At 41.8% G+C, this 27,427-nt stretch overlaps 1 protein-coding gene across 1 annotated transcript in view; it reads right to left on the bottom strand.

The window, feature by feature from the left end:
• Nucleotides 1–27,427, bottom strand: part of FOCAD (focadhesin) — a 200,311-nt gene that overhangs the window by 150,038 nt on the left and 22,846 nt on the right. Inside the window, exons 5-7 of the mRNA XM_026652328.1 lie at nucleotides 24,333–24,437; nucleotides 9,878–9,979; nucleotides 5,827–6,031 (exon numbers count right to left, since the gene is read on the bottom strand). Of these exons, the coding sequence (XP_026508113.1) occupies nucleotides 5,827–6,031; nucleotides 9,878–9,979; nucleotides 24,333–24,437 (412 nt within the window). The remainder of the gene's footprint in view (nucleotides 1–5,826; nucleotides 6,032–9,877; nucleotides 9,980–24,332; nucleotides 24,438–27,427) is intronic.

Raw genomic sequence — 27,427 nt, 5'->3', positions numbered from 1 at the left:
TGAGTGTCTTGACCAAAAGTGTCATTCTATATTTGGAACCAGTGCAGAAGAGGATTCAAATGGCAGGGTGCCTCAATAAATTAATGTTAGATAAGAAAGATGTTCTGCTCTTGAAAATTCCAATTCCAAGCAAACCCAGCTGTTCTGATCAAAATTCTGGAGCTGGTGTTATGAATATGGTTTTGATCTCATCCACATTGTCATTTATTCCAAGGGATTAAGAACAATGAACCATCTGCTCTAATCAGGCGCCTTGTGTCTGCTGAATTCATCAAGAGGAAAGTCTGCAGGTGACCAGCTGAACCTTTCACCAGTGGTTGCCACCATAAGACAACAAAATGATTATGAAACATTTCAGCATTTATGCAATACACGTTAGCAGGACTAAACAAGGGGCAAGATAAAGAAAGGATAAAAAGGGCTTGGGGATTGGAGGAGGAAGAAAGGACAGGTTATGAAAACAAGCTTATGAGTTCTTGGGCCAAAGATTTTTCTAGCTGCAGTGAAAGATACACTGTGGACAAGGGGACAGTGAAGAGAATGTAAAGCTTAGTATACATTTAAGAAAATAAAAGTGATTTCTAGCAAAACAAACTTCACTCCTATAGTTGTGTGTTTTGGTTTTTGGGGAATAAAGCAGGTTCATAACTATTTTTCTGAGAAGTTTCCTGTGTCCCTTTTGAAGTCTATTAGCATCCTACAATCTTTAATGTATTTATCCTCACTGCACCTAATATTCCCATTTTACAGACAGGGAACAAAGGCACAAAGAGGCTATGGCCATGTCTACACTACAAAATTATTTATGTCATCATACAGTCACCACAGTTATTAAATTTCTTGTACATACACACTTGGCTCCTTGTGTTGGTGGTGCGTGTCCTCACAAGGAGCACTTCTATCAATTGTATTGTCAGTGTGGAGATTGTGGGATGGCTCCTGAAAGCCAGTAACAGCCAACGTAAACAATTCAGTGTCTACACTGACGCTATGTCAATCCAATTATATTGACACCGACTCTACACCACTTGGGGAGGGGGTGTCACTACATAGGCACAGAGAGGCACTTACATGGGTGGGATCCAAATTTACGAGAAGACACTTCCACAGCTAGGTTGATGCAAGGCAGCTTACGTTGACCTAACCATGAAGCATAGACCAGACCTAAGGGAGTTGCCAAAGCTCACCCAGGAAGTCTGTGACGGAGCAGGGAAGTCCCTCCCGCATCGCCTGAGTCTCAGGCTTGCAACCTAACCACTGGACCATTCTTCCCCTCTTCTCCTCAATGAGCTATGGCTGAGATTTTGAAAGAGGCCCAAGACAATTAGGCACCCTACTTTGCACTGAATTTCAGTGAGAAGTAGGCCCCTTTGACAATCCCAGCCTACACAGAGTACAGTTGTGCCTTCCGGTATACAGTCCCACTGGCTTCAGAGAGTGTCACACTTATTTATGTAAGGGCAGAATTTGTGTTATCTTATTAAAACACAAGAACTTTGTATAGCCCATTTCACATTTTAAAACCACCCATCCAAATTCAAGTGTTACGAGTTTTCTCAAAACAGCTCATGATGTTGAGAACTAGCTGTAAAAAAAGGTTACCTACCTTTCATAACTGTTGTTTTTCAAGATGTGTTGCTCATGTCCATTACACTCTAGGTATGCGCGCACCCACGAGCGCAGCCGTTGGAGATTTTTGCCTTAGTACCAGTAGGGCTGGCTGTGGCGCCCTGTGGAGTACCGCACTCATGCCTCGGAATATCAAGTGCCGCCGGCCCTATGCCCTCTATGTTCCTTCTTGCTGACAACTCCGACAGAGGGGCAGGAGGGCAGGTAAAGGAATGAACATGAGCAACACATCTCTAAGAATAACAGTTACAAAAGGTAGGTAACCATTTTTTCTTCTTCAAGTACTTGCTCATGTCGATTCCATTCTAGGTGACTCAGAAGCCGAATCAATGGAGGTGGGCTCGGAGTGCCCAGTCTTGCAACTTGCATCATTGCTCTGCCAAAGCCAGCATCGTCTTGACCCTGCTGCGTAGTGCGACGCGAACGTGTGGACGGACGACCAGGTCGTGGCCCGACAGATCTCTTGGATCAGCACCTGTGCCAGGAAGGCCGATGATGATGCCTGCACCCTAGTCGCAGGAGCTGTCACGATGGCTGGTGGGGACCCCTTTGCCAGCTCATAGCAAAAGCGGATACAGGCCGTGATCTAAGACAAGATTCTCTGGGCTGATACTGGGCAACCTTTCATCCCATCAGTGACAGCAATGAACAACTGCATTAACTTACGGAACAGCTTTGTTTTATCAATGTAGAAGACCAGTGCCCGTTTGACGTCCAGGGTATACAGCATCGCATTAGGCTTTGGATAAAGGACTTGTAAGTAAATGTCTTGACCAGGGTGGAACTGGGCGATGATCTTGGGCAGAAAGGCAGGGTGCAGAGGCAGCTGGACCTTGTCCTTATAGAAGATCGTATTGGGTGGCTCCAATGTTAGTGCCTTGATCTTGGGCACTCTACAGGCCGAAGTTATAATGACCAAGAAGGAGACCTTCCAGGAAAAAGGCAGGAGGAAGCAGGAAGCCAACGGTGCAAAGGGGGGAGCCTTGACAGCACAAGATGCAGGTCCCAAGAGGGGACCAGGTCCCAGACATGCAGGTAAAGGCACTCTAGACCTTTTAAGAAGCATGCCATCATGGGATGGGCGAAGACCGACTGGCCTTGAAACGAAGGGTAGAACACCAAAATGGTCACCAGGTATACCTTGATCGAAGATGGTGACAGACCCTGGAGCTTAAGGTGCAATAAATAGTTCAGGATGTCCTGCAGTAGGGCCTCTTCTGCACAAATGTGTCAGTCCGAGGCCCAGCACGTGAACCGCTTCCACTTTGCCACATAGGTAGCCTTGGTGGTCGGTTTTCTGCTGCCCAGCAGGACCTGTTGGACACCAGCGAAACACTCCATTCATCCATACGCAGCCATGTAGCAGCCAAGCTGTCAAGTGCAGCGATGCCAGGTTCGGGTGCAGCAGGTTGCCATGGTTCTGGGACAGCAGATCTGGCAGAAGCGGTAGCTGCAATGGGGTGGCTGCTGAGAGATTCAGCAGCACGGCGAACCAGTGTTGACGAGGCCATACTGGGCTATGAGGATAACAGACACTCTGTCTTGCTTCACCTTCAGCAGTACCTTGTGGATCAACGGTACTGGTGAGAAGGTGTACATCAGCGCTCCCGACTACAGAATCAGGAAGGCGTCCGACAGGGAGCCCTGGTCCCTGCTCCACAGAGAACAGAACAGGTGACACTTTCTGTTATGCCTAGACGTAAACAGGTCTACCCGGGGAGTCCCCCACCTGCGGAAGATTAAGCAGACCACCTCTGGATGAAGCGACCATTCATGGCGAGACAAGAAGGTTGTGCTGAAGCGATCTGCCAGGATGTTCCTGATTCGCCTGATACGCCAGGAAAACTGCTCTGAGCTCCCTGACATTCAGGAAGGAGGGGTGGCCAAGAACTGCAGGGTATAGTCCCAAGCCACTATGTCCAAGATGGTAGGGAAAGAGGCGGTTAGGATTTGGTCAACTGACTGGGGCATCGTTCTTGGGCGCACCCTCAAAACCATCGCTTCCGGCCCCCTGGGTGTTTCACAGCCCCAGGCTGGGCTGGCGAGCGTGAGGAAGAAGGGTGATGATGACCAAAACTGGCATCTCTTCTTCTCGTAAAGCCCTGATGAGGTTGCCAGGGTCTTGGCAGTGGCGGTGGTCGAAAGGGCTTTCTGGCTGATTGCGGCTTGTGCATGCCCAACAAGCAAAGGCTAGCCCTAGTGTCCTTCAACCCGTGCAGCCTGGTGTCGGTCTGATCCGAGAACAGACAACTCCGTCAAAGGGGAGGTCCTGGATTGAGGCCTGCATCTCCTCAGAGAGGCCCGCTGTCTGGAGCCAGGAGTTGCCACCGCCGATGTGACCACCCTTGCTGCCAAGTCCACCGCGTCCCATGCCATCTGCAGGGAACATCTAGCCACCGCACACCACGGTGCCAAACTCTTGGGCCAGTTCCAGAGGGAGGGATCCCTGGAACTTTCTGAGACCGTCCTAGAGATAAAAATTGTACTAGGCCAGCAGGGCCTGATGGTTCGGCACAGAAAATTGCAGGCTAGCAGTTGAATAAATAAATAGAGTTTCTTAGCCTCTTTGTTTCTGGGAGACGAGGAGGTGGGGACTTGCGGTACCAATGCTGGGGAGACCGGTACCGGGACAGGGAACTTTCCCACTGTGCTGGTGATCGGGATCGATGCCTAGAGGACGACCATCAAGAGAGTGAGAGGTGCCGGGAAGTAGCGCCGAGGGGATCGGGAAGTTCACCTGGGCAATCAACAACGCGATTGGGATCTGCCCCGGGATTCCAAACACAGCGGAGAAGATCGAAGTCTTCTGTCCGGCGACCAGTGTTGTTCCCCTGCTCCTGAGGGGTTTTAACAGTGGGCTTGTCCTCTTGGGGAACCTTAGCCAGGTCCTGCGGCACCGGGGTCTTCATTGGAGCAGGTGGAGACCTGTGCTCTCTCTGCACCAGGGGAGCCTGGGATGATGAAGGTGCAGGCAGGAGTGTGGGTCCCATACTGCTCCCAGGAGTCGGTGGCGGACTTTTAAGGGGGCTGGGAGCCTCAACTGGGGAGGCATGATTGCATGGACCCGGAGTAGCCTGGTGGGGAGGCCGAGGTCCCTTGCTAGATGACTCCTGGGCCTTCTTGCTCAGTACCCAGGAGCACTTCTTGGCCTTCTTCTTTGGCAACGGTGATAGTGAACGATGCCAGGAGGAGTCGGGTGCCAGTGCTGCGCTGTGCACGGAAGCTGAGGCACTAGGTACGACCTGTCTGGACAGCTTTGAAGCCGGGTGGAGGGTGGACTCTATCAGGAGAGTCCTGAGATGGATATCCTGCTCCTTTTGGGTGCAGGGCTGAAAATTTTTGCACATTCGGCACCGCTCCTTAACGTGTGATTCCCCCAAGCACTTAAGGCAGCTGCCATGGGAGTCACTCACAGGCATAGGCCTGCTGCAGTCCGAGCAGAGCTTAAACCCGGGAGACCAGGGCTTAAACCCGGGAGACCAAGGCATGTCCCGCCTGGGGCAAAGTCCTGCTGGGACCCTATCTACTAACTAACACTTAACAACTACTTAACACTATCAAATGCGAACTATGTACAACGGCCCTAAGGCGCGAAGATCAGAATGGTAGAAACCGCTAGCTCTTGCTCAGCAAGAAAGGCACTCCGACCGACCACCACAGGCAGTAAGAAGGAATTGAGAGGGCATAGGGCCGGCAGTGCCTGATATACCGTGGTATGAGCGCGGCACTCCAAAGGGCGCCACAGCCAGCCCTATGAGTACTGCTAAGGCAAAAATCTCCGACGGCCACGTATTTGGGCGCCCACACACCTAGAATGGAATCAACATGAGCAAGCTCTCGAAGAAGAACAGCAGACCGTGATTGGTTCAGGACAATAACATTCTGTCTCTCACATTCTGCTCTCCCAACTTAAACTATATACAAGGTCATCAGCATCATTAGTTACTATCACACACAACACTTGTTTCCAGTTAGAACTCGCATGGTCAGATTTGATCACTTAAAAAAAATTATATTACCTTCCCCGAGAAAGTCAGACTTTATCAGCTCTGGATTTCCAAGCTGCTGATCAAATCTAGTTTGGGGAGTTGGAATGCAGCATTGCATGTGAACACACAAAGGAGTAATACAATAACAAAGCTCCTTTAACAAAGTTTATTTGCAGAAGGCAGGGCCAAGCATTAAATTAACTTTTACCTGAAAATGTGGAATCAAGTCACAAAGCAGCTGAAGAATAAGGTGTTCTAGTGTAGAAGGTGCCTCTTTGTTCTCAGGACCATGTGGCTGAAGTAAGATTTTAAGTAGACCCATTCGCAGTTCAGCATTCTCCCCCAATTGGGACGGTTCACAATACAGGTATCTTAGAAATGGGGTCATTATACAGACACATGAACTCTGTGCCCTGCAGTTCAAAAATAAGTTTGCTGAGACCACTTACTAGTAAAAGTCAGCAAACAGTGAAACCCAAGCAGCATAACACTCACAGCCTCTAATGGTATCAACATTGTGCAGGATGTATAGTAATTATGAGAAGACACCATGAGAGTCATTGCTAAATCCCACAATAAGCAGTAACAATTTGATTTACTGGCACAGAACAATATAATGAGCTCTTGTATAGTAAAGGTGCAATTAAAGTACTACTTCAACAAGGGTTGCTGCCTGGCAAAGAGTGTATCACTGTATTGTTTCATTGGATTCACTTTGCTAGAAACTCACAACTATACATTTAAAAAAAAAATCCAATTGTTGATCCATTTATGACTCTGTCTCAAAACTGGGAATCAGAATATTGGTTACAATGCCCAGATATTGTCAAATAATTAAGTACCTCCAGAAACCTTTTATCTTCTCCCATTCATGTCTCAAAAAAGTCAGTAATACATATAGATCACTATATTCTAGATCTATGATTTTATGCTATAAAAGCCTTTGGATAAAAAGTGGCAGGAACAACAGGACAAGTGGGTTCTTCTAAAGAATGCAGCTATTGTTAAAAAAAATTAACCAGTTGTCACTCCATATTCCCATTCATCACACAAAATACCTACTATACACCTAAATATATACTAAATACCATATAAAAGAAAGTGTTTCTGGCACCTTTCAATGTCACTGCAAATGTTGTCATTGATTTCAGTGGGAGGATCAGGATCATAATAATTTTGCATTCAATCTAAACCCTACTAAAGTTAATCAGAATTTCTGCACTGACTTCCAAGGACTTTGAATCAGGACTCGACTCCCTGACAGGTTATGAAAAGCTATCTGTGGCTTTCACCTTCTGCATACATTTTAAAATACTCTATTGTGATTTCAGTAGTGGAAAATGCATGTATTCATGACAGAACACATTCATTACTCAGGCATTACTCATTGACTTCAGCGAGAGTTTTGCCTAAGTAAAGATTGTGAGATTGGACCAAAAATGAAATACATTTTAAAATCTCCTGTAGTTATCTGCAAGTAACAAATTTATTTATTTTAATTAATTATAAATCTCTAGCTCCAGCTCTAGGTGTTATTGCAGTAGTTCCGAAAATTTCAAATAAAAACGTTTCCATGAAAAACAGAAACAATGTAATGTCAAATTTTCACAATACCTCCCTGTTTTCTGAGCTCTATGAATAATAAAAGTCATTAACATTTTAATAGATCAATATCAACTAAATTCCCAAACAGCCACCACCATCAGGCCACCCCATCAGAAAAAAAAAAATACAACTAAAACAAAACACTAAGACCCTGATTCTGCAAACTCTTATTCATCCACTCAACTTTATGTATGTGAGTAGTCCTGCTGACTTCAGTAAGTGTTGGCAGGATCATGGTTAAGGAAACAGACAGGCCTTATACCTTAAGAGTGAAATCCTGGTCCCACTGAAGTCAATGGGTGTTTTGCCATAGACTTTAATGGGGTCAAGGTTTCACACTTTTTCTGCTGCCCATTCAACAACCGATTATATCGCACCCACTTATGACAGGATTCTTGATGAACACTGAATTCCAGAATTTTCAGGTGACTGGAGGATCTGTCTTTCTAATATTTTGTTTTAAAATGATTCTACCTTTTTAATTTGACATCAACTTAAAACTCAAACTTCTGTTTGAAGATTTCTTAACTTCTATCATCATAAGTAACAGCTAACTTCACTATAAAATAAAGAGAATAAAGTGAAAAATATTTATCTTGAAAAATATTTCTCTTACCTCAGTTGTCTATTTTCTGCAACAGAGCACTATATTTAGTTAGTTAGTTTCACTGTATTACTAGAGTCAGTTCCCCTGTTTGTGAGTCTTTCACAAAGCAACAGAAAAATGACATTTTTAAAAAGATAAGGAAACATGTTTTGTAAAACTACAAAAAATGGCCAGTGGCTTAGGAGCTGGTAATAATACTTGATAGTGCTTTAAACTCATTTTTCAAGATTATTTGACACTGTCCTTTTAGCTCTTTATGTATATGTAAATGGTATGGATCTGTTTTTTAACAGACAATTTTTAAAAGAAGGCTTTGCAATTCAATTTTTTAAATAAAAAAGCAAGCATCTTCAAAAGCCACCATTTAAAATCACTATCATTTAAACTTAACAGAAAAAATAGCTTATAGCTATGGTACTAGGTTGCTGCACAATCCCAGAAAAAAAGATCCCACTTTACCTGCAATGAAGTCATGTTGTATAAAAGATATTCATGGACCTCGTCATTGGACAAACTGTGCTGTTATACAGCTTTAGCCATTAATATGTCAGCAATTGCCAAGTTATCACACAGTGACATTTGAGATTAACACAGTTTCTCCAGCCACACATCAGCAGGCACTTCTCATACTTCTGTGATAATGCTTTGCAAATGTTGACTTTTAAACGGCCTTCTGTTCAACATAGTCTTTCCCAAAAGAAAAAAATCAGCACTGAAGAAGGCAGAAAACTCCTAGAAACACATGAATTGCCACACCAGAACACACCAACTGTCCATCTATTCCAGTATCCTGTCTAACAGCAACAGTACCAGATGCCTCAAAGGAAAGTACCTGAAACCCACCGTGGACAGTAACCTGCCCATATGTACTCATGTCTCATTATTAGGCAGTTGGCTTGAGGGTTAATACTCCTACTTTTTACTTAGGTATCTAATGTAGAGGATTTTCTCATTGCCCATGTAAATAGCTACTCTTTTTCTAAGTCTTTCTGAACTCTTGGACTTAATGACGATGTCATAGACAGCAAGTTCCACAGATTCATTATGTGTTGTGTAAAATAAAAATATAATTGCTATTATCAGATTTAAATGTGAATGAACTGAACATCCTCCTGTGCTTGTTATGAGAAAGGTACATAGGAACATCTGATTTACCTTCTCTATATCATTCACTATTTTGTTTAACAGATGTCCCCGCTTGTCTCCTTTCTAAACTAAGCAGTCCCAATCCTCCTAAATACAAATTTTGTATCCAATTAAAATAGGGAAATAATTTTTTTGGTTGGTTTAGTGAACTATTAATTTTTCCATTAACATCCTCACTGTGGTAGATTTTCCGCCTGGGCTAGACCATTTCTGTGACAATCTTCCAAAGTTATCCTTAATATTTGGTTTCCATTATTACATGGTCTACAACAAAAGTGAATTAAATTTTTGAATTCAAAGTTTTTATCCAACAACGACCTTTTTTCAGAAACTACATTTTTCATGAAAAATTTGTGACTTTTTCAAATCGACGGCATCATCCAAAACATTGAAATTGTTATCAAAAATTCAGATACCATTTGCACAGCATTTTGAATAACTTTTACAATAACTATTTTGATTACAAAATTTAGCAATTTTAGATATTTAGAATTTTTCCAACACTCGGAAACAAAAAACTTTGAAATCTAATTTTTGGCTAAAAAATAACCATTTTTCAACCAGCTCTCGCTGACAGTATGTATTATTCAAAGAAATCTAAGGGTATATCTACACAGCAAAGAAAAACCTGCAGCTATCCCGGGCCAGCCAACTCAGGCTTGCGGGGCTGTTTCATTGCTGTGTAAAATTCCAGCCTCAGGCTGGAGCCTGGGCTCTGGGAACCCTCCACCCCACAGGGTTTTTCTTTGCTGTGTAGAAATACCCTAAGAAGTTTTTGTTGTTGTTTTTTAAAAACATACAACTATGTACTTTACCCTGTCACTTCAGCAAGCACTTCTTTGTGGAATTAGTACATGTTCTACAGACATAAACAAACAATTGAACTGTATTTGTTTTTTACCTCTCTGGACATTGCTGGAAAAATACTGTTATCTGCTGCAAGAGAACTGGCCAGCAATCAGGTCTGTTTTCAAGTACAGTGATTAGTGGATGAGGAGGATACCTGAAACACAGAGAAATCATATTTGGATCTGTAATGCAGGAGGCAAACATATGAGGTAACTATTTTCAAGATAACAGCTGTAGATGTACAAAATTTAACCTCTGCCTTTACCAACTTCCTTCACGATACTATACATCGAACTAGTATGTTTTTTGGGATCCCCTGGAAACAACATTCAAATGAACTGTTTATTAGCTACAGATTTAGGCAATGATTTTTTTCCACAGAGTGCTTATAGTTAAATTAATATGCCCATAAATAGGTCCCTAAAAATCAGGTAATTTATTTAAATACAGACAGAGGGAGATTTTCAGAAACACACAGGTATGTTAGGTGCCTAACACTCATTGATTTTCAGTGGGAGTTGGATGCTTAACTGCCCTTTGTGTCTTTGAAAGTCGCCCTCCACAATACTATCTTTAGGATCTCATATTTTAAATTCTTCGTCTTTATTGTCATAGAGCACCTTTCATACTTAAGGGATTCGTAAAGACTGTTTAAAGCAATGGACTTGGATACCAGAAGTGCACCAACTGATTAACCCATAAAAGGAGGCATTATCTGCTCAACAATAAGCGTGTCACATAGCACAGGATATTATAACATTTTAAAACAAAGCAAAACAAAGAAGCTCATAACGTAGGGGGGGGGGGGGTATTAAACCTCTCCCCAATTAAGGGGAGGCCTCCCCAAAATTAAGGTAATAGCCCAAAATACTCTGAAATGCTACAGGTACCTCAATAAGCTACAAATGACAAGACTAATTATTAAAGAAGAAAACATAAATCACTTAACACGAACAGGTGTAGGTTATGTGCTTTATATCTCCTATCCTCTGTTTGTTGTTGTTGTTGTTGTCTTTAAATAATTCTTCCAAAGATTTTTCCCCCCTATTACTTTACCAGTAGTACCCAGGCAAAAGTTCTGATCTGCACATCACCCAGCTCTTTGGAGTCTTTCAACTACATACATCTCTTCAGCGGGAGAGGCTGCCCAGAGTGGCTGGTCCACTGAAGCAGAAATTGCAGCTTCTCAAACCTGGTCTTTAAAGTCTGCCACCACTTTTGCTGCTTGACATATTACCAGACCGGAGGACTATTGGTGTATTAATACTTTTCTTTATTCTCCAGCCCATGACAGGGTCAGTTGTAGCTTTGATGGCTGGAGAGTAAATGATTTTACAGTCACCCTTTCCCAGCAAAAAACAAACAAACAAACAAAAATAAACCAGAGCCCGCCTAAGAACCTAAGCTTCCCAAAGGTGGCTAGCCCTTGACAAGACTCTTTGGCAGAGGTGTTTGCTTTTTTGGAGGTGGGCTTCTTCTACTGCAGGTTGCATGTATTCGGTCTCCAGTCAGTTTGGAACAGAAGCAGTTCCTCATGCAGCTTTCTCAATGGAGTCACCCCTGCACTGGTTCTGTCGTTGGTCTGCTCCACTTCTTTCTCCTCCTCCCATTACTAGCTTCTAGTAACTCAGTTCCCCATGGGCCATTCATGCACCACCACCATCCTACCCCACTTCCACGCTCTCCTCTTTATTCCACAGGCTCTGTGCATGCTGAAGTGTTCCCAACACCAAGAAAGGGGATTTTTATTGTGGTCCAAGGCCAGCACACATCACTAAACCAGCTTGGAATCAGGAATCAAAGAGATCAGCTTTCATCTCCATGAAGAAGTGGGTCCAGCTGCAAGCAGAGGGGCCTGCATACCATGATCAGTATGTGTTCTCCTGTACCCTCTCTCAGACTACACACCAGGAAACAAGAGTATGGAAACAACTATCAGAAAGATATCAGCCTAACTGCCATATAGTGGCTGAAGGGGACACCAAGAGAGGAACATGAGTGCCAGGGTGTTATTTTAGAACAAGGCATGTCTACTTTCATTACAATACCAGAGTCTGGATTGCTAATGTAGCTACTAAGCCACATGTACACAGCCAAGAGGTTGCAACTGTTTCGTTCTGATGCAGCCCTCTCATCAACGCCTTTGCCACCTTCAGAATAAACTATTGTAATACACCGGGATATATCTACATCAGGTAAGTTTTGTGCCACTCCACGTGACACATTTCTCACCAGGGAAAAATGGTAATGGATTTCTCCCTAGGGTTTCCCTCAGCAGTGGAAAGGTGTGTGGACAGGGGGAGGGATCGGAGACTGAAGCCTATCCCTTGCACCCTGCAGAAGCAAAATCAAAACTAGCTTGGGTGAGCACTGGGAGCCTGGATAAGCCAGTGGGGACAAACGTTATTGGAGGGAGGTGGGAAAATGTGGCATGGGAGCTTGTTTGTGGAGAGGGGGAAGGAATGGGTGAGCCTAAACATGAAACCCACCTGGGAATTTTGGTGGTGGGGAGCCTGTTATAATGGCAGTTGTTGGAAATGGGGTGCAGCTCCCCCATCCTGCCCCTGCTCACCACTACCTGCCCCTTCTGTTCTTAACCAGCCCTTTCCAGTTTCTGTTCCCCCTGCCTGCCCGTGCTCCTTCCACCCTGCTCTCAACAGGCCCCATTCTGCTCCTCACCCACTGCAAACAAGACAGACTGTTGCCTCATTTAATAGAATGCCTGGGGGCCAGCAAGGGGCACACTAAGAGCACAGGACAGTCTCCCTGACCTCAGTATTGACACCTGGTGCCATAATTTCCCCCCAGTGATCAAGAAGGGAAGTTGCAGGAAAAGTCCTGCTGGATACATGAGATTTAAACAGGGTTGCAGGAATAAAGGAGAAGCAGGGAATGCGGGAGTGCACATCCAATGCATGACACTTAGCAGTCTTGATAGGACTATATCTTAAATCTGGAAATTTGCAACTGGTGCAGAATTCTGCCCTCAGTTTGTTAAACAGTGTTTCTTTTCACAAGCACATCAAGTCTATGCTCCAACATCTGCACTGGCTGCCAGTTGTTTCTAGGTGGATCTTAGAGTGCTTATAGTGATCTATAAAGCACTAAATAACCTGAGACCTATCAAGCTAAGAGGCCACCTCTCTGCCCAAGAGATAATGCCATAATCATAGTTAGTAGGAGTGCCTGAGCTGGAGTTCCATTATACCTTTTGAATTCACTAGCCAACCCCCTTTCCACATAATAGCCCAAATTTTCTCTAACCTTCTGGGTATGCTACCAGGCCCATCTTCCCTCTCTGGCCCATAAGGAGACTAGTGATGGGCAAGGCTGGCTAGCAGTGCATGGTGGACTCTGATGGAGACACTGTTAGGAAATTTAAATTAAGTTGTATTTCTGTTGTTGCCAGGGAATTTGATGGAGTCTGTATTCTTTTTTTAAATAAAGATTGTTAGGAGAGCCCAAGCCTGGGATGGTCTCTCATTGTAAAATACTAAGAATATAAAAAATTCAGACATTTTTACATTATTTCACATTACACAGAAATGTTTATGGCCTGATTTTCAGCAGTGCTGAGTAATACCAGCTCCAAATGCAGTCATAGAATCATAGAGTTGGAAGGGACCTCAGTAGGTCATCTAGTCCAACCCCCTGCTCAAAGCAGGGTCAAACCCCAACTAAATCCCCAAATGGCCCCCTCAAGGATTGAACTCACAATGCTGGGTTTAGCAGGCTAATGCTCAAACCACTGAGCTATCCCTCCCCAACAGTATCTGCAGGAGTTCCACACTTTGGAAATAAAAGCTATTAGTTCTTTTCTCTATTATACATCATAGTTTGACTAAATAGTATGATGGTACCTTCAGGCTGTCATTGAACTATGAGACCATACCCATCTGCTGTAAATATGACCCTGAATACAAAAATACTGTGCCCAGTAACACATTTCTGCAAAATGAACTAAAAGATCCTTTTGTTTTACGAAAATGTAGGTGCTCCATATTATGGTACTTTATTTTCTCTGACCTTATTAGAATACTGGGTAACTGACTGGATTTCAGTTTACTTAAAGAGTAATAAATGTCACCATTATCCAAATGAAACATCTGACAGATTACACAAGATGACTGCAGAATGATCTTTCATACCTAATGCTCCTTGTTTCTTTAGGAGCTTGTCAGAGGAAAGCTAACAGCCAAGAAAATTGCAAATATTATTGACTCTACTCTAGTAAGAGACTATAGTGGAACATGACCCACTGAACTCTGCAGGCTTGGAGGTCACCTCATACTGCATAGCTGCAAGGTTTTTAAGATCTGCAATACCCTACTCTTAATAAAAATTCTGTGGCATCTAAAGTGAAAGCAAGTTCCAGTGCATTGTTTCTTGCCAAGAAAATAGATCCTGATCAGACCTGTGAGCACTATTTGCTATAGAAGAGTGTTTGTGATACAGCTGTATAAATGTAAAGTAATAATTTTATCATCATCATAAATTACTTGCATTTTGTTAACATTTTTTAGGCTGCCCCCAAAAAATTAGTGCTTGCTTGCTTCTGCAGATAGATAGAACCAGGCAGCTGAGCCTGAGAGAACATGTAAAAAAAGGTGTAAAGGAGGCTGCAATACCCTCCATTATGTTTGGACATAAAGACAATTTTGCTCTTTAAACAAATACGATGGCCTTCTCTGGAAAAATTTAGGATTGCAGATAGTAACTTATTGCCATTTTATCTCTATATACAGAAACTTTATCTAAATATCACTTAACTCTGAAATACACAGTATGTGGCACAGGTACAACCACTACTGGACTATTGCATTCAGCTGTCCTCAATTCAAGAAGGATGTTGAAAATTTGGATTGGGGTCAGAGAAGAGCCACAAGAATGAGCAAAGGACTGGAAAACATGCCTTACAGAGAGCACAGACCCTGTACACCTTGCATGCCAGTCTCCTTTGTTGTTCTATTGCCCTGAGTTCAGCTGTAAAAACAGTGTGGGCTCAAGAAATAATCAACAGTGACAAGTCTCTTTGGAGCAAAGAAGTTCATGTTAAAAAGACCATGACAATTCCACCACCTGGTCTCAAGATTCTCATCTTGCTCAACAGTACAGTAAACCTAGAATTGGACTGTGTACAGGACAGCAAACCAAAAACATCCAAGGTTCTATTGCTACAGTGTGTTAGGCAAACTAGGACTTGCAGCCAGCAAACTATGACAATTAGTCTGTTAAATTTGGAGGAGAAACTCAATAACTAAAACACAGGGATTTTAGTCCTGCTTTAACTGCAACACCCAATACAACTTTGAAATAAAGCTGCTACCCGTGCATCCCTAATTCATCTTAGAATGTACTTATGCATCCACTACTTATTTTGGTTTGATTTACTGTTAGTTTTGTAATTTTGTAAACATGAGGACAAATGAAATTTAATGAGCAGATAGGAGTCATGTGGAACCAAAAGTCAGGAGATCTGCATCAGGAGATCAACATCGCAGAGAAAGTCTATGGCATGGCCAAGTCACTAAGTCTCTATGTGCCTCAGTTTCTTCAGCTATAAAACAGAAGTAATACCCACTTAGCAGGATGCTAGATTAATTAATGTTTGTAATGACTGAGCATGTTTTGTTCCTCAGATGGCAGGCATTAGGTAAATGCAAAGTTTTATTATCAAGTAATATCACTATGGCTGAACAAGGGTAGTAATCAGTGTTCACCATGAGTGACATTTCCATCTCTACTGTAGGTTTTTGTATAAGTTTGCTCAGTACAGTTTGGAGAGCTCAGGATCTTTCTACATCCCTGACTGCAAAGCAATCAACTTCCGGGACATTAACTGTCATGCATACAGATACCAGAAGGGAAAAAAAAAAACTCCTACTATTCTTGTAAATCTCAAGTCAACTGAACGGGAACAAAATAGATTTCCCTACTATGCTATCGAAAGCAATTCTCATGAATATAGAGAACAGTGTGGAAAACAAAGTTTCTTCACTACCAAAAATGACAGCTGTCCAAATGTCAAGCTGGCTGATGTGATGGGATATCTGTAGGATGTTCACAGAATTCCTATTGATATGGATGTAATGAAAAATGACCAACTGTGCATGCCTAGCCCAGGTTTGGCCCCAGATTGTTAGGGACCTAATAGAAGTAAAGGGCATAACTCCACCCTCTCCCTTCCTCGCCTGTGACTGTTTCCCATACACACACATCCCTGCGCATACCCACAATACACCCATCCTGTCTAACTCCTTCCTTTCTGCACTCCCTTTTAGTGAAGCTCTTTGGTCCCAGTGACTTCCTTACATGGACTGGGAGGGCAAAGTATAGTGCTGAAATGCAAGTTTCCAAAGGGTAGTGTGAAAGGCGAGTTAGAAATTAATTCCCTATGCTGGCATTAATCAGACAGGATCACAGACCCGGGAATATGAGATGGCCCTCTCACTGTCAGATTAGGTATGATTTACATATGATGTGGAGCTTCTGAAAAAGCAGGGCTGTGTACATTCTGGCCTAACGCAGCTGCATATTCAATTATATTTTAAATATATTTTCTTCTAATTAGGTAAAATAATTAGTCTTCATTAAGTTCCTGATCTTGCTTCTACAGGTCTTGTTTCTATATTGAAGTCAATGGGGCCCTCAAGGACTAATGGTATGCCAGGCATCAGGTTCTAAAGTTAAGCTGGTTTCAAATCAGAACACAGCAAACATTTTAAATTTAGAAGGATTCTGATTCTGTGTGCTCTTAAAGGTCAGACATCTGGACCAAATTTCATCAAATTGACCACAATATTTTATTCTGTTTTTAATCAGAGTGATTTTAAAATAAAACATGAAAAGATTTAGCCCTACAGAATTCAACTTGGAAAAGTTATAAATAGTAGAAAAGAAGGGTTTGGGATAGAAATCTCTTTTCAATCTTAAATTCAGCTTTGCTAGCATTGTGCTGTAACATCTGCACTTTAAATGAAAAAATGAAAATGCTACGTTCTTCATTCTATTGGCAAGAATCTAGGATAAGGCAAGACATGCAACCAGATCCAACTATCCAAGTGTAAATACATCCAACTAAAGGCAATCAAAAAAGACTAGTCTTATGGTAGGGAACAATGAAATCAAAAGTTATCTGTAACCTTTAGGTCACCTCAACCTTTTTGTTACATCTCTGAACATAGGACAGCTACAATTCAATTTGCATCATAAATTCAGTGAGGGACAGATTGCTTTTTCTGTACGAGGAAACAATGTTGCATTCACCATGCATTTACATGTATGCAGCTGTGACCCTGACTCTTTCAGAAACAAGGCACAGCACTTTACTACATCAAATATGCATTTTAAAAGCATTTTTCTACCTACTCTGAATTTTTATTTCAGACTGCTGATCGGAAGCAAAAGAGACATTTGGGAAGGGTGGGGGAACAGCTTTTCAACATTTTAACACAATAAAAACAAAAATGGTGAATAGTTATAGAAAATACAGAATAGTCAAATCATTCACTGAAAAGAAATTAAGGAGGTTAATGAGGAAAAATAACATATCAGAAAGTACTGACACACACAACTATAAATAAGCTCTTTTGTTGTTTCCACCCCAGGCTTTTTAAGACGAACTGCAAAAGCGACACTGATCTCAACATTTTATAGCCAATTTCTTTCCTCTATTCTGTTGACTTTGCTGCTGAAATTCTGTTCCACTTAATTTTAAAATATTCTTTATGAACACCGTTACTATTACTGCACTTTTCCCAGTCTCAAAAGCTTTAGCAGAGATCTGGTGAAATATAAATCAAACAGAATAAACCCACAATGGAAAAGAAATTATTTTATTTGTGTCTCAAGTTTATTTAGTGGTCAGAAAACTACACTGTATACATCCATCCAAGATAGCTATATAAACTCGGGCCGGTGAGCTATCTGGCTACAATACGAGATGCACAATATATAAAGCTTGATATACTTTCAAAATGTGTTATCACCACAGGTGTTCTCTCAATCCCAAGAATAATAAAATTACTCTTAAATACACCCTTCACGCATTTATATAGCCTAGCTTTATCACACAGGTTACCAATACAGAAATACAAATTGTTCATTTCCATAACAAAACATGAAACACTTAAATTTTGTTGTAAGCTATTCCAAAGAATATATATCTGAGAAATATATCTTTTCCATGTATCTAATGCCCCATTACATCTCTATTTGTGAATGTTTCACTGTAAGTGCAAATGTATACCAGAATCCATCTAAATCAGTGGTCACCAACTAGTCGATCGCAATCTCTGGTGGTGCAGTGGGGCTGCTGCTAAGGCAGGCTCCCTGCCTGGCCCGACCCCACGCCGCACCCAGACACGGCCAGCACGCCCCCATGGCCCCAGGGAAGGCGGGGGGGGAAGAGGTCTCCGTGCACTGCTCCTGTCTGCAAGTACCGCCCCCACAGCTCCCATTGGCCGAGAATGGAGAACTGTGGCCAATGGGAGCTGCGGGGGCGGTGCCTGCAGAGAGGGGCAGTGCACGGAGCCACATGCCCCCCCCCAGGTGCCACTGGGGGACGTTGGCCCCTTCCGGGAGCAGGGTGGGGCTGGGGCAGGCAGGGAGCATGCCTTACCTTGGGCAGCTCCCGGTCAGCAGTGTAGTGGGGTTAGTGCCACACAGAAGAAGCCCTCACTCCAACCCCCCTCCCGGAGCCAGCATACCATACCCCTTCCTTCACCCCATACCTCCTGCCCCAGCCCTGACCCCCCCCCTCTCAGAGCCAGCACCACGTACCCCCTCCTGCACCCCAACACTCTGCCCCAGCCCAGAGTCCCCTCCTGCACCCAATCTCCCTCCCAGAGCTTGCACGCCTCACCCCCTCCTGCACCACAACCCCATGACCCAGCACAGAGCCCGCACCCCCTCCCAAACCCCAACTCTCTGCCCCAGCACGGTGAAACCAAGTGAGAGTGGGGGAGAGCGAGCGACGGGGGCGGGGTGGAGTGAGCGGGGCGGGATCTCGTGGAAGGAGCGGGGTAGATCCTGGGTTGCCCTTAAATTCAAAAAGTGATCTCAGGGGTAAAAAGGTTGGAGACTACTGATATAAATTGACAACGTATACAACGCTGCCCCAAAAAATCCTCACCAGCCACTAAAACTCATCCATTCAGGCCTGAGTTAACAGATAGGTTTTGCAATATGACCTGAAAGTCATCAAAACCAGGCTCTGTTCCAGAATTGAAGGCCCTCCACGGGGAATGCCTGATCCCAGACCATTGACATGCCAATCTAGGACCTCCAACTCAAGTGCCAAAGCCGATTCCAATTTATGAACTGTTGAACAGTGCTGAACATCCTGAAGCGCCAATTGATTTTAAAGTCAAAACATGTACTTAAGGATTTTAAATATGGATTATGAACGTCAGGCACCTTTAAAAAAAAAAAAAAAACTTTGCTTTGGTCTTTATCCATCATCAGAAGGACTTCATTGATCAAAGAGACTAGTGAAGTCTACATACTCATGTTTAAAACCATACTGTAAAGGATCAAGGAACTCCTGACTCCAGTACCAGAGGGAAGGGTAGGGTATAAGAATCTAAGTACTTATATACTATCATGGAGATCAAATGAACACCTCATATGCATCTATCAGAATACAGATGTTCAGGACAGTCCAGCATACCTAATCCTGCCGCAGCACAGAGCAGAGCAGGGCAGGGGAGAAAGAGGACTAGATGACCTCTTGAGGTCCCTTCCAACCCTACATGTCTTAAAAATAGAAAAATCTCATTCATTTTTCCTTCACAGGAGAAATAGGCTGATTAGTTTATAGCGTTAGACTAGACTATAGAAAATTGAGAGAGCCATAGCTACATTGCCACAACCTCCCTAATAATTTTCCTCAAAAGATGGCAAAATTGGAGACAAAGAAATTATTGGTAAGAGTGTCAAACATTAAAGAAACAAAAACCAAAAGTAACTGCAAGACATCAGGAGCTTCAATTTCCTTCTAAGAATTCTTCATAGTGTGATGTTACCAAAATAGATAGGCCATAATAAGTTGGTCTTAGTCAATAGAAAACATCACTAAGCCCTAAGTTTATTTAACTTGTACTATTATTTTAAAAAGATGACAGAAAAGATGACAATAATTGTCTATTTCACATTTTGGTGCTTCATCAATTCTCCAGTGATTTTTGCATTGAACATTTTTGCATATCTGACAGCGCACTACATGAATATTGTTAAAAGGCGGTCACCCTTCAGGAGTTATTGGGTATACTCTCCCTTTTCTTTAGGAAAGAAAGTCTTGTGACAGCTTCACATTAACCTCAAGTGTGACACAGTAGTTACAAGCTGGAAATATAGTATAGCAACTGATAAAATTGTGTGACTAAAAACGTAACCTGACAAGTCTTTGAATTTTTTTTAAAAAAGTACATTTAGTTCCTAATGTACAGAAGGGCTTTAAGCCAAAACCCGGAATCTCAACACCCTGAACTCCTGCGTGTTCAAAATTTAGATCCATTTTTGTCCATTTGACTCTACCTCTCCAAGAAATTAACTAGCAGCAACAAAAGCCTGCTGCAAGACGCTGGCTGAATCTACAAGGCTTGATTTGTCATGATGCCTAGTTTCAGTTCTTAATTACTTTAAATAGTTTTAAAATTACTGTTAAACACCACCTTCCACACTTCTGTCAGCAGCTATAATTGTTTGGAAGTCCCTCTCTCCCCTAAGGCGAGGGAGGCGCTACATTCTTGTAGCGGCTCTAACCATCCCTTCCCACACTAATTTACATCATCATAATTTTAGCCAAAGAGGTTTCAGAGCTGGACAACACCACTAGAGCTGGCTAGGAACAAAGAAACTGGGAATTAAGTGTGCTCCATCTGCACACAAAAATCCTAACTACCACTAAGCTGCGAATTATTTCTCTCCTGATGAAAACTACTATGTCAACAGCTTTCTTTCTTTGTCATAAAAAGGAGTTTGCACAGTATTATGGGATTTTACAAAACCAAGATCCATGTCTGGGAAAGCGGATATAGTGGTGGCCACTAGTAAGTCAACATTTACTCAGTGTTACTATAGAGCTAGCTGAAATCTTAAAGCTATGCTTTAATACTATATTTCCCTATGCTAATACTATATTATACTATCTGTGTAGTAATTTTGGGGACACATGGACTATTTTTATGTGGCACCCAATTTAGAAAGAGAAGGAGATAGAAAGAAAACATAATTTGATAGAAAAAACAAAGCTGTGCCCAGTGGTTTAGTGACACAAGTGGGAGGAAGGCATTCTAGGTTCTATTCATCTAATCATCACTGAAGGGGATCTCACCATAGCATCCAGGTGCATAATAGAGTCTCAATGTATTCACACACACAAATTAGGACCAAGACGTTCCCCATACTGCATTCTTGATATCTGTTGTCCTAGGTGGGATCAGTTTGGTGATAGACTTCCAAGAGCCCAATGCCTGGCCAGACACAGTTCAGTTCTACTACTAAGGAAAGTCCTGTGCAAAGAAGGCTTGGGACTGTATTCTAAAAGCAGCAAGACTTGGTCACAGATCTCCAGTGTAAGTGACTCCATGACCTAGGAGCTTCCATCAAAAATGCCCAATCCCAAGTTAATTGGAGTTTCCCCTAAGAAGATCAGTCACAACAAGTACAATCAACTGAGATGGTGAAGCTGAGACACGTCATTGATAGAGAGAGATGGGCTGAGAGATATTCCAATTCTAGCATATTCAAGGTTTTAAAATATAATCACCAAGACCTTGAAGTAGTTCCAGAATTAGATTAGGAGCTACTGAAGACTGCTGAGCACTGCAACAATACACTTGTTTATATGCCCTACTGAGGAGATGAGATGTTATGTAATATATCAACTGCAGTTTGACACCCTTGGACCCCAATATTCACCACTGTCATGTAACTAGGATATGTTTTGTACAAAGTATGGCTTGTGAGGTATCATTCTAAATGTCTTGATCTGCTAGTCAGTAATATCTCATTGGATTGTATGTGAAGTTATGAAGTTTGGCTATGTATGTGTTGCTGAAACATGTTGTGAGGTTGAAAACACCCACAAGCAGCCTTTCAGGTACAACAGTAAAAAGGCCAAACAATGTTAATGGCTTATTGAGGAAATGCACACAAGCACAAGGATTACCCCAAGAAATGTGTACAATAGAAACCTCTCAGAGATAGCACTACACACTGGGAACTGCTTGACCCAGTCACAGCAAAAGAGCTTTCCAGCAGGTGGAAAAAAGATATCAAAGGGGAAAAAACGACATCATGATGGTACCTCACTCTCTCTAAAACAACACACTTGGAAACTCCTGAGGAGCAAGGACTGAACTGTGGGAAGTGATAGTCCCAGCCTAGAGGGATTCCTAGCCTGTGTATGAAAACCTGGAAAACCCAAGCTGCAGAGCCAAGGCAGCTTATGCCTTAAGAATCTGCCAGCCTGTTTATCACTCAGAGTGAGAATTTGCTAATTCATATCCTACCTATCTAGTGTATTAAGCTCAGTTTGCAGTTTTGTTTATTTACTAAGAGAATCTGCTTTGATCTGTTTGCTATCACTTATAATCACTCAAAATCTATCCTTTTGTAGTTAATAAATTTGCTTTTGTTTTGTCTAAAAGTCAGTGTGTGGAAATGTTAACTTGGGGTAGAAAGCTGTTGCATATCTTTCTCCACATTGAGGAAGGGGGCAAATTTTGAGCTTACTCTGTACAGTTCCTTGTGCAACGCAAGACGGTATAATTTTGGGTTCCAGAGGGGGGTGCGTGCCTTAGCAACTGAGAGATGGCTTAGTTGAGCCTTCCCATGCAGAGTTGATCTCAGCATCTGGATTAAACTGTAGCTGGGTGTGTCCCTATCTATGTGTATGCTGGTGAAAGAGCAAGCTTGGAGAGCTTGGCAATTTATCACAGCACCTTATCACAGTCGGAAAGGGAGCTCAGGCTGGTGGGTCAGGCAGCCTCAGTGGTACTCCAGTTCCAAGTGGAACCCTGGGGGGAACCTATCACATGCAGCTTCTAGCCTCTGCCATCAGACCCAGACAAAACATGCTGCAGTAGGCCAACCAGTAAGTAACAACTGTGTTATGACTGTGATAACATTTTAATATTCTGGCTATATGAAAGTGCAGAACCACCACAAAAATCACTCTAGTATTGCTGCTATCTAGACCATCTGGAAGAGCTGATGAACCAACAGGTCCCCTAGACTGCAAACATGAGTAATAAAAGGCAGGTATCAGAGGGGAAGATATCAATTCCAACACCTCATCTGGTTGCTTCACCCAGCATCACTTCCTTCTTAGCAGTACTGACCATTTTTTCTAATCTAACTTCCAGTGGTACAACTGGATGGACAGGGTACACATCTTTCTTGCAGTAAGAAGGACCCTCAAAATTACTCTCTCTCTCTCTCTCTCACACAGGGAAACTACAGTCCAGGCATGAAAATCTATGTGGTCTCAGTGAATCAGTGTCATCGGATGACTAACATTTAAAATGTTAGTAAGGCTCTTCTGTACCCCATATCAATGTTACATGGGCATTATCACTGGGATCCTGATTCATCACCACTTCAGATAGTTACATTCTGCCAACCTAGACTCCCCGGTAATTTCAACTATTTCACAGCATTTTTCACTTCTTATCCTACAACTGTCACATGCTGGCAAGAAAGGCAATTTTCCTCTGGTCAAGAGGAAGGTGCAGACTAAAAGTGCTTTGGGGATCTGAAAGACTCTATATATGTAAAGTATTGTTGCAACACTCATCAAGAGTGCCCTATGTTGCCTGGAAAACAATTCTTTCACTTACAAAATTAAATATAACAAAATAACATAACCTTGACAAATAGCATTGTATATGAGTTTATATAAATGGCAAAAGCTCTATAGTTACCATAACAAAACATCCAGTTTTATTCAATCATATTATTACACCATAATGGCAGCAAGTATTTTATGTATGTATCAGAAAAGCGGAGTCTTGGTAAAGGCTCTAGTAACTGCATTCAATTATTATTATTGTGGGACCATATTCCAGGGGCTCTACAGATCCCCAGTTCTGGCAGCACTACAGCACACAGATGCTGGCTCTATATCTTTTGTGGACTAATGAGTATAAAATGAGTTTTTCTCTATGATTCCCTCCCAGGCATCCAATGTCTCCTCTTTTAAGTACCTCCTATTCTTTCAGGGATTACTATACACTTCTTCCATTAAGCTCAGTCAAGTCTTCTACTCTGCTTTCTCCATTTAAAGGAAGGGGCTAATGTTACTTAAACCTTTTGACCAAGGGTTGAAACCTTTGCTTTTAGGATGATTACTACTCATTAGCTAATGTAAAGTCTCCTTTAGCCCCAGTGGCAGAATGGCTGTTTTTGTATCAGAGGGTTAGTAAACACTTATATGTGCAAATTTTTGTCATTTAAAAATAGTGATTATTAAAACACACACACTCAGCACACATGAAGCTCACCTGATTGAATACAAATCCCGAACAGCTTCATCTCCATTTTTTCCCACCGTAACGGCCTGCATCTGTAGTAATTTCCCAATAATTTTTACCAAACCATGTACATTCCTGTTGAAACACAATGAATATATAACATCATCATCATCTAAAGGACAGTGGATTGACTGACCCTTCCATGAGAAGTATGATCTAGTTATCCAAGCACAAAACTGAGATCTCAGCTCTCCTGAGTTCTACTCCCTAAGCTGACAGTTACTGCCTCTAAGGCAAGTCACTTAACCTATGTGCAAAATATTGATATTACTTACCTATAATCGAGAATTAACAGACCAATCCATGTCTGTGAAGCACTTTGAAGATGAAAACCCTTCTAAATGCACTAATTTACTGTTAATAATTTACTCTAATGCAGTATTTTTATCATATTAAAACCAACAGGTTCCTGACTGCAAGAATAAAAAAGGTAAATATTCAGCACAGTAGGCACAGATTTTACCATGCAACTCTGATTATCAAGTGTCATGGATCTAAATCCCCGACATTGAAAATTAACTCCTAAGAGAATCTCAGGACAACGGGTTTGCTCTTCTGACTTTTGACTGGAGCAGTAAGGGGTCCTTCCATGAAATTGCTTTATCTCCTTCTCCCCACCTTACCTCATTTACTATTCATGAAAACCTACTGAGCAGCAATAGGATTTCTGGAGGTTTTATAGGATTCCCTATAATCTTAAAAAGCTTCTCGAGAGGCTCTAACAGAAGCTACTGCAGTCTAGACGGAGGAAAAACAAGTACACTGGCCGGGCAATCAGAAATTTTTTCTAGACCATGATTTCAATAGTCCATTGGCTGAGTTCTGCAGAGGGACAATCCTGAGTGTTTTGTTTACTATTTTGTAATTAATATTTTGTTCCAGCGCTTTCAAAACCAGAACATACTAGGAATAACCTGATTCCACCTCAGGTAAATAGAATGAATTTTAAGTCCTTGGTTAAAATAAAGCAGAGGAGAAAAAATAAGCCATTATTTTTAAAAATGAATAAGCAACGCTTCAGGGTGCTCTAAATACATCTTAAAAGCTTCACACTGGGTTTTGCCCCAGCCTTATTTCAGTTATTACAAAATGAGTAAATATCCACTGGCAGAAAGAGAAGGGATAGCAAGTCATCACATGAATTAAAAACCTAACAGAAAGAGAAAAGGAATAAAATGACTTTAAGACATGAGGAGAAATTCCTTTAAACAATAAATGGGGTGGGCAAGAGAAGAAAACTGACAGCCACACATTTTATGACTGTCTTTCTCCTTTTTTCACTGGGAGCAATATATCTAAGCAAGTCACTTAATCTGTATCTCAGTTTCCCCGTCTGTGAAATAGGAACCAGTAGAAGCACGTAACCATCAGGCAGATTTAGCTAATTTGATTCTGATCACATTTATACAATGCTCATGCATAGATCTCAAAGGTGCTTTGAAGAAGGCAAGTAAACACTACTATTCTTATTTTACAGATGTGGAAACTGAGGTACAGTAACATTAAGTGACTTGTACAAGGTACATTATGCTCTACACTTGCTATTGTAAATTGGATCTTAATGGACCTTTCCACATCAGTTTCATTGACACCCACAGGACTTGTCTACACAAGGAAGTTGAACATATATAGCTATCTATTTAATTAAATCGGTACATCTTTCTCATGTTGGCAAGGCCTCAAACACAATCAGTGTTTTATCCCACTGATGGGATAATACAACTTATCTTACAGGGAATTTATGGGGCTTGATTAATATATACAAAGGCTTTGAGATTCATCCATAAAAGGTGTTATATTAAGGATAAACTATCATTATCTCTACAGTGCAATAATCCTAAATCCATGTCATTCCTAAGAAGAAATCAGAAACACACAAAATCACTTGATTGCTACGTTTTTATTATTTTTCATCAACACTGACAGCCTTTTCAAAATGAATGCTCAGCATAAGTTTATACAACAATTGGTGGGAGTCATTGGCATGAGGATCTAAAGATTTCAGAATCTCCAGAGTGGATTCCTCACCCAAGAATTTACACTGATCTCCAGGATGCAAAGTACAGTGAGCGGTCCATCTCTTCCCACAGATGTGTCTTCTGCACTCCTGCAAAAGGTACTATTAAACATTGGCGCAGTTCATTATTGACAGAATCCTACTGCTAGGTATTTGTTTTTTGTTTTTTTAAAGTAAATGGTGCAGTTCTAAGATGTTTGTAATCATTAAAATCACAGGCTGTCATGACTCCTCAGCATCAAAACATTGAAAACCTTACCGTAGGAGAGGTTACAGCTTTATTCACAATCCTGTTGCCAAGCAACAGAAAAAGATGACCGCAGTAGGCTTCTGGAGGTTGGTATACTAGCTGGCAGAGATGGGATGGAGAGAGGGTCAATTTTTGGAATGTTTGGCCTTAGGGAAAATTCAAGGCACGGTTAACTTACTAGCGCACATCACTCAATCTAAGAAGAGTAACTATGAAGTGATTGAGCAAAACAAAACAGCAGGCCTCACTTTTCATAACAAAATACCAACAATATCCTATCCTAGCTCCCACTTGGAATCAGGGGAGGGATGTTTGTGTTAGGACGTGTATGTAATTTATGAACTAAGACAAAAGATCTCCTCACTAAATAATGCAAAGAGGGGGGTTCTGTTCTCACTGTGTGCATTAATCCTAATGTGAGAAAAAATCATTTAAAAGAACGCAAACAAGTATTTATTTACAATAATTTCCTAAATATGTAACAATAAATGGCATTGATTCATAGACTTTAAGGCCAGAAGGGACCATTATGATCATCTAGTCTGACCTCCTGCACTATACAAGCCATCAAATTTCATCCATTATTGGGGCAGATCCTCAGATGGTGTAAATTATTGAAACTCCACTGAGGTCAATGGATCTATGACAATTTACACCAGTTAAAGAGCTGCTCCATTGTCTTTATGCTGAGAAACAAGGCATGGAAGCCTGGGATAACAAATATTCCTTGTAAGAGTGATATTCTTAGGAAAGTTAAAGATACTTCAAGACATTCTATGAAGTTCAGGCTCTAAGTAA

This window comes from Terrapene carolina, unplaced genomic scaffold (genome assembly GCF_002925995.2).
Source record: "Terrapene carolina triunguis isolate 2854851 unplaced genomic scaffold, T_m_triunguis-2.0 Scaffold113, whole genome shotgun sequence".
Classification (NCBI taxonomy): domain Eukaryota; kingdom Metazoa; phylum Chordata; order Testudines; family Emydidae; genus Terrapene; species Terrapene triunguis.
The sequence above is the reverse complement of the archived record's forward strand: the minus strand, read 5'-3'. Positions and strand labels throughout refer to the sequence as shown.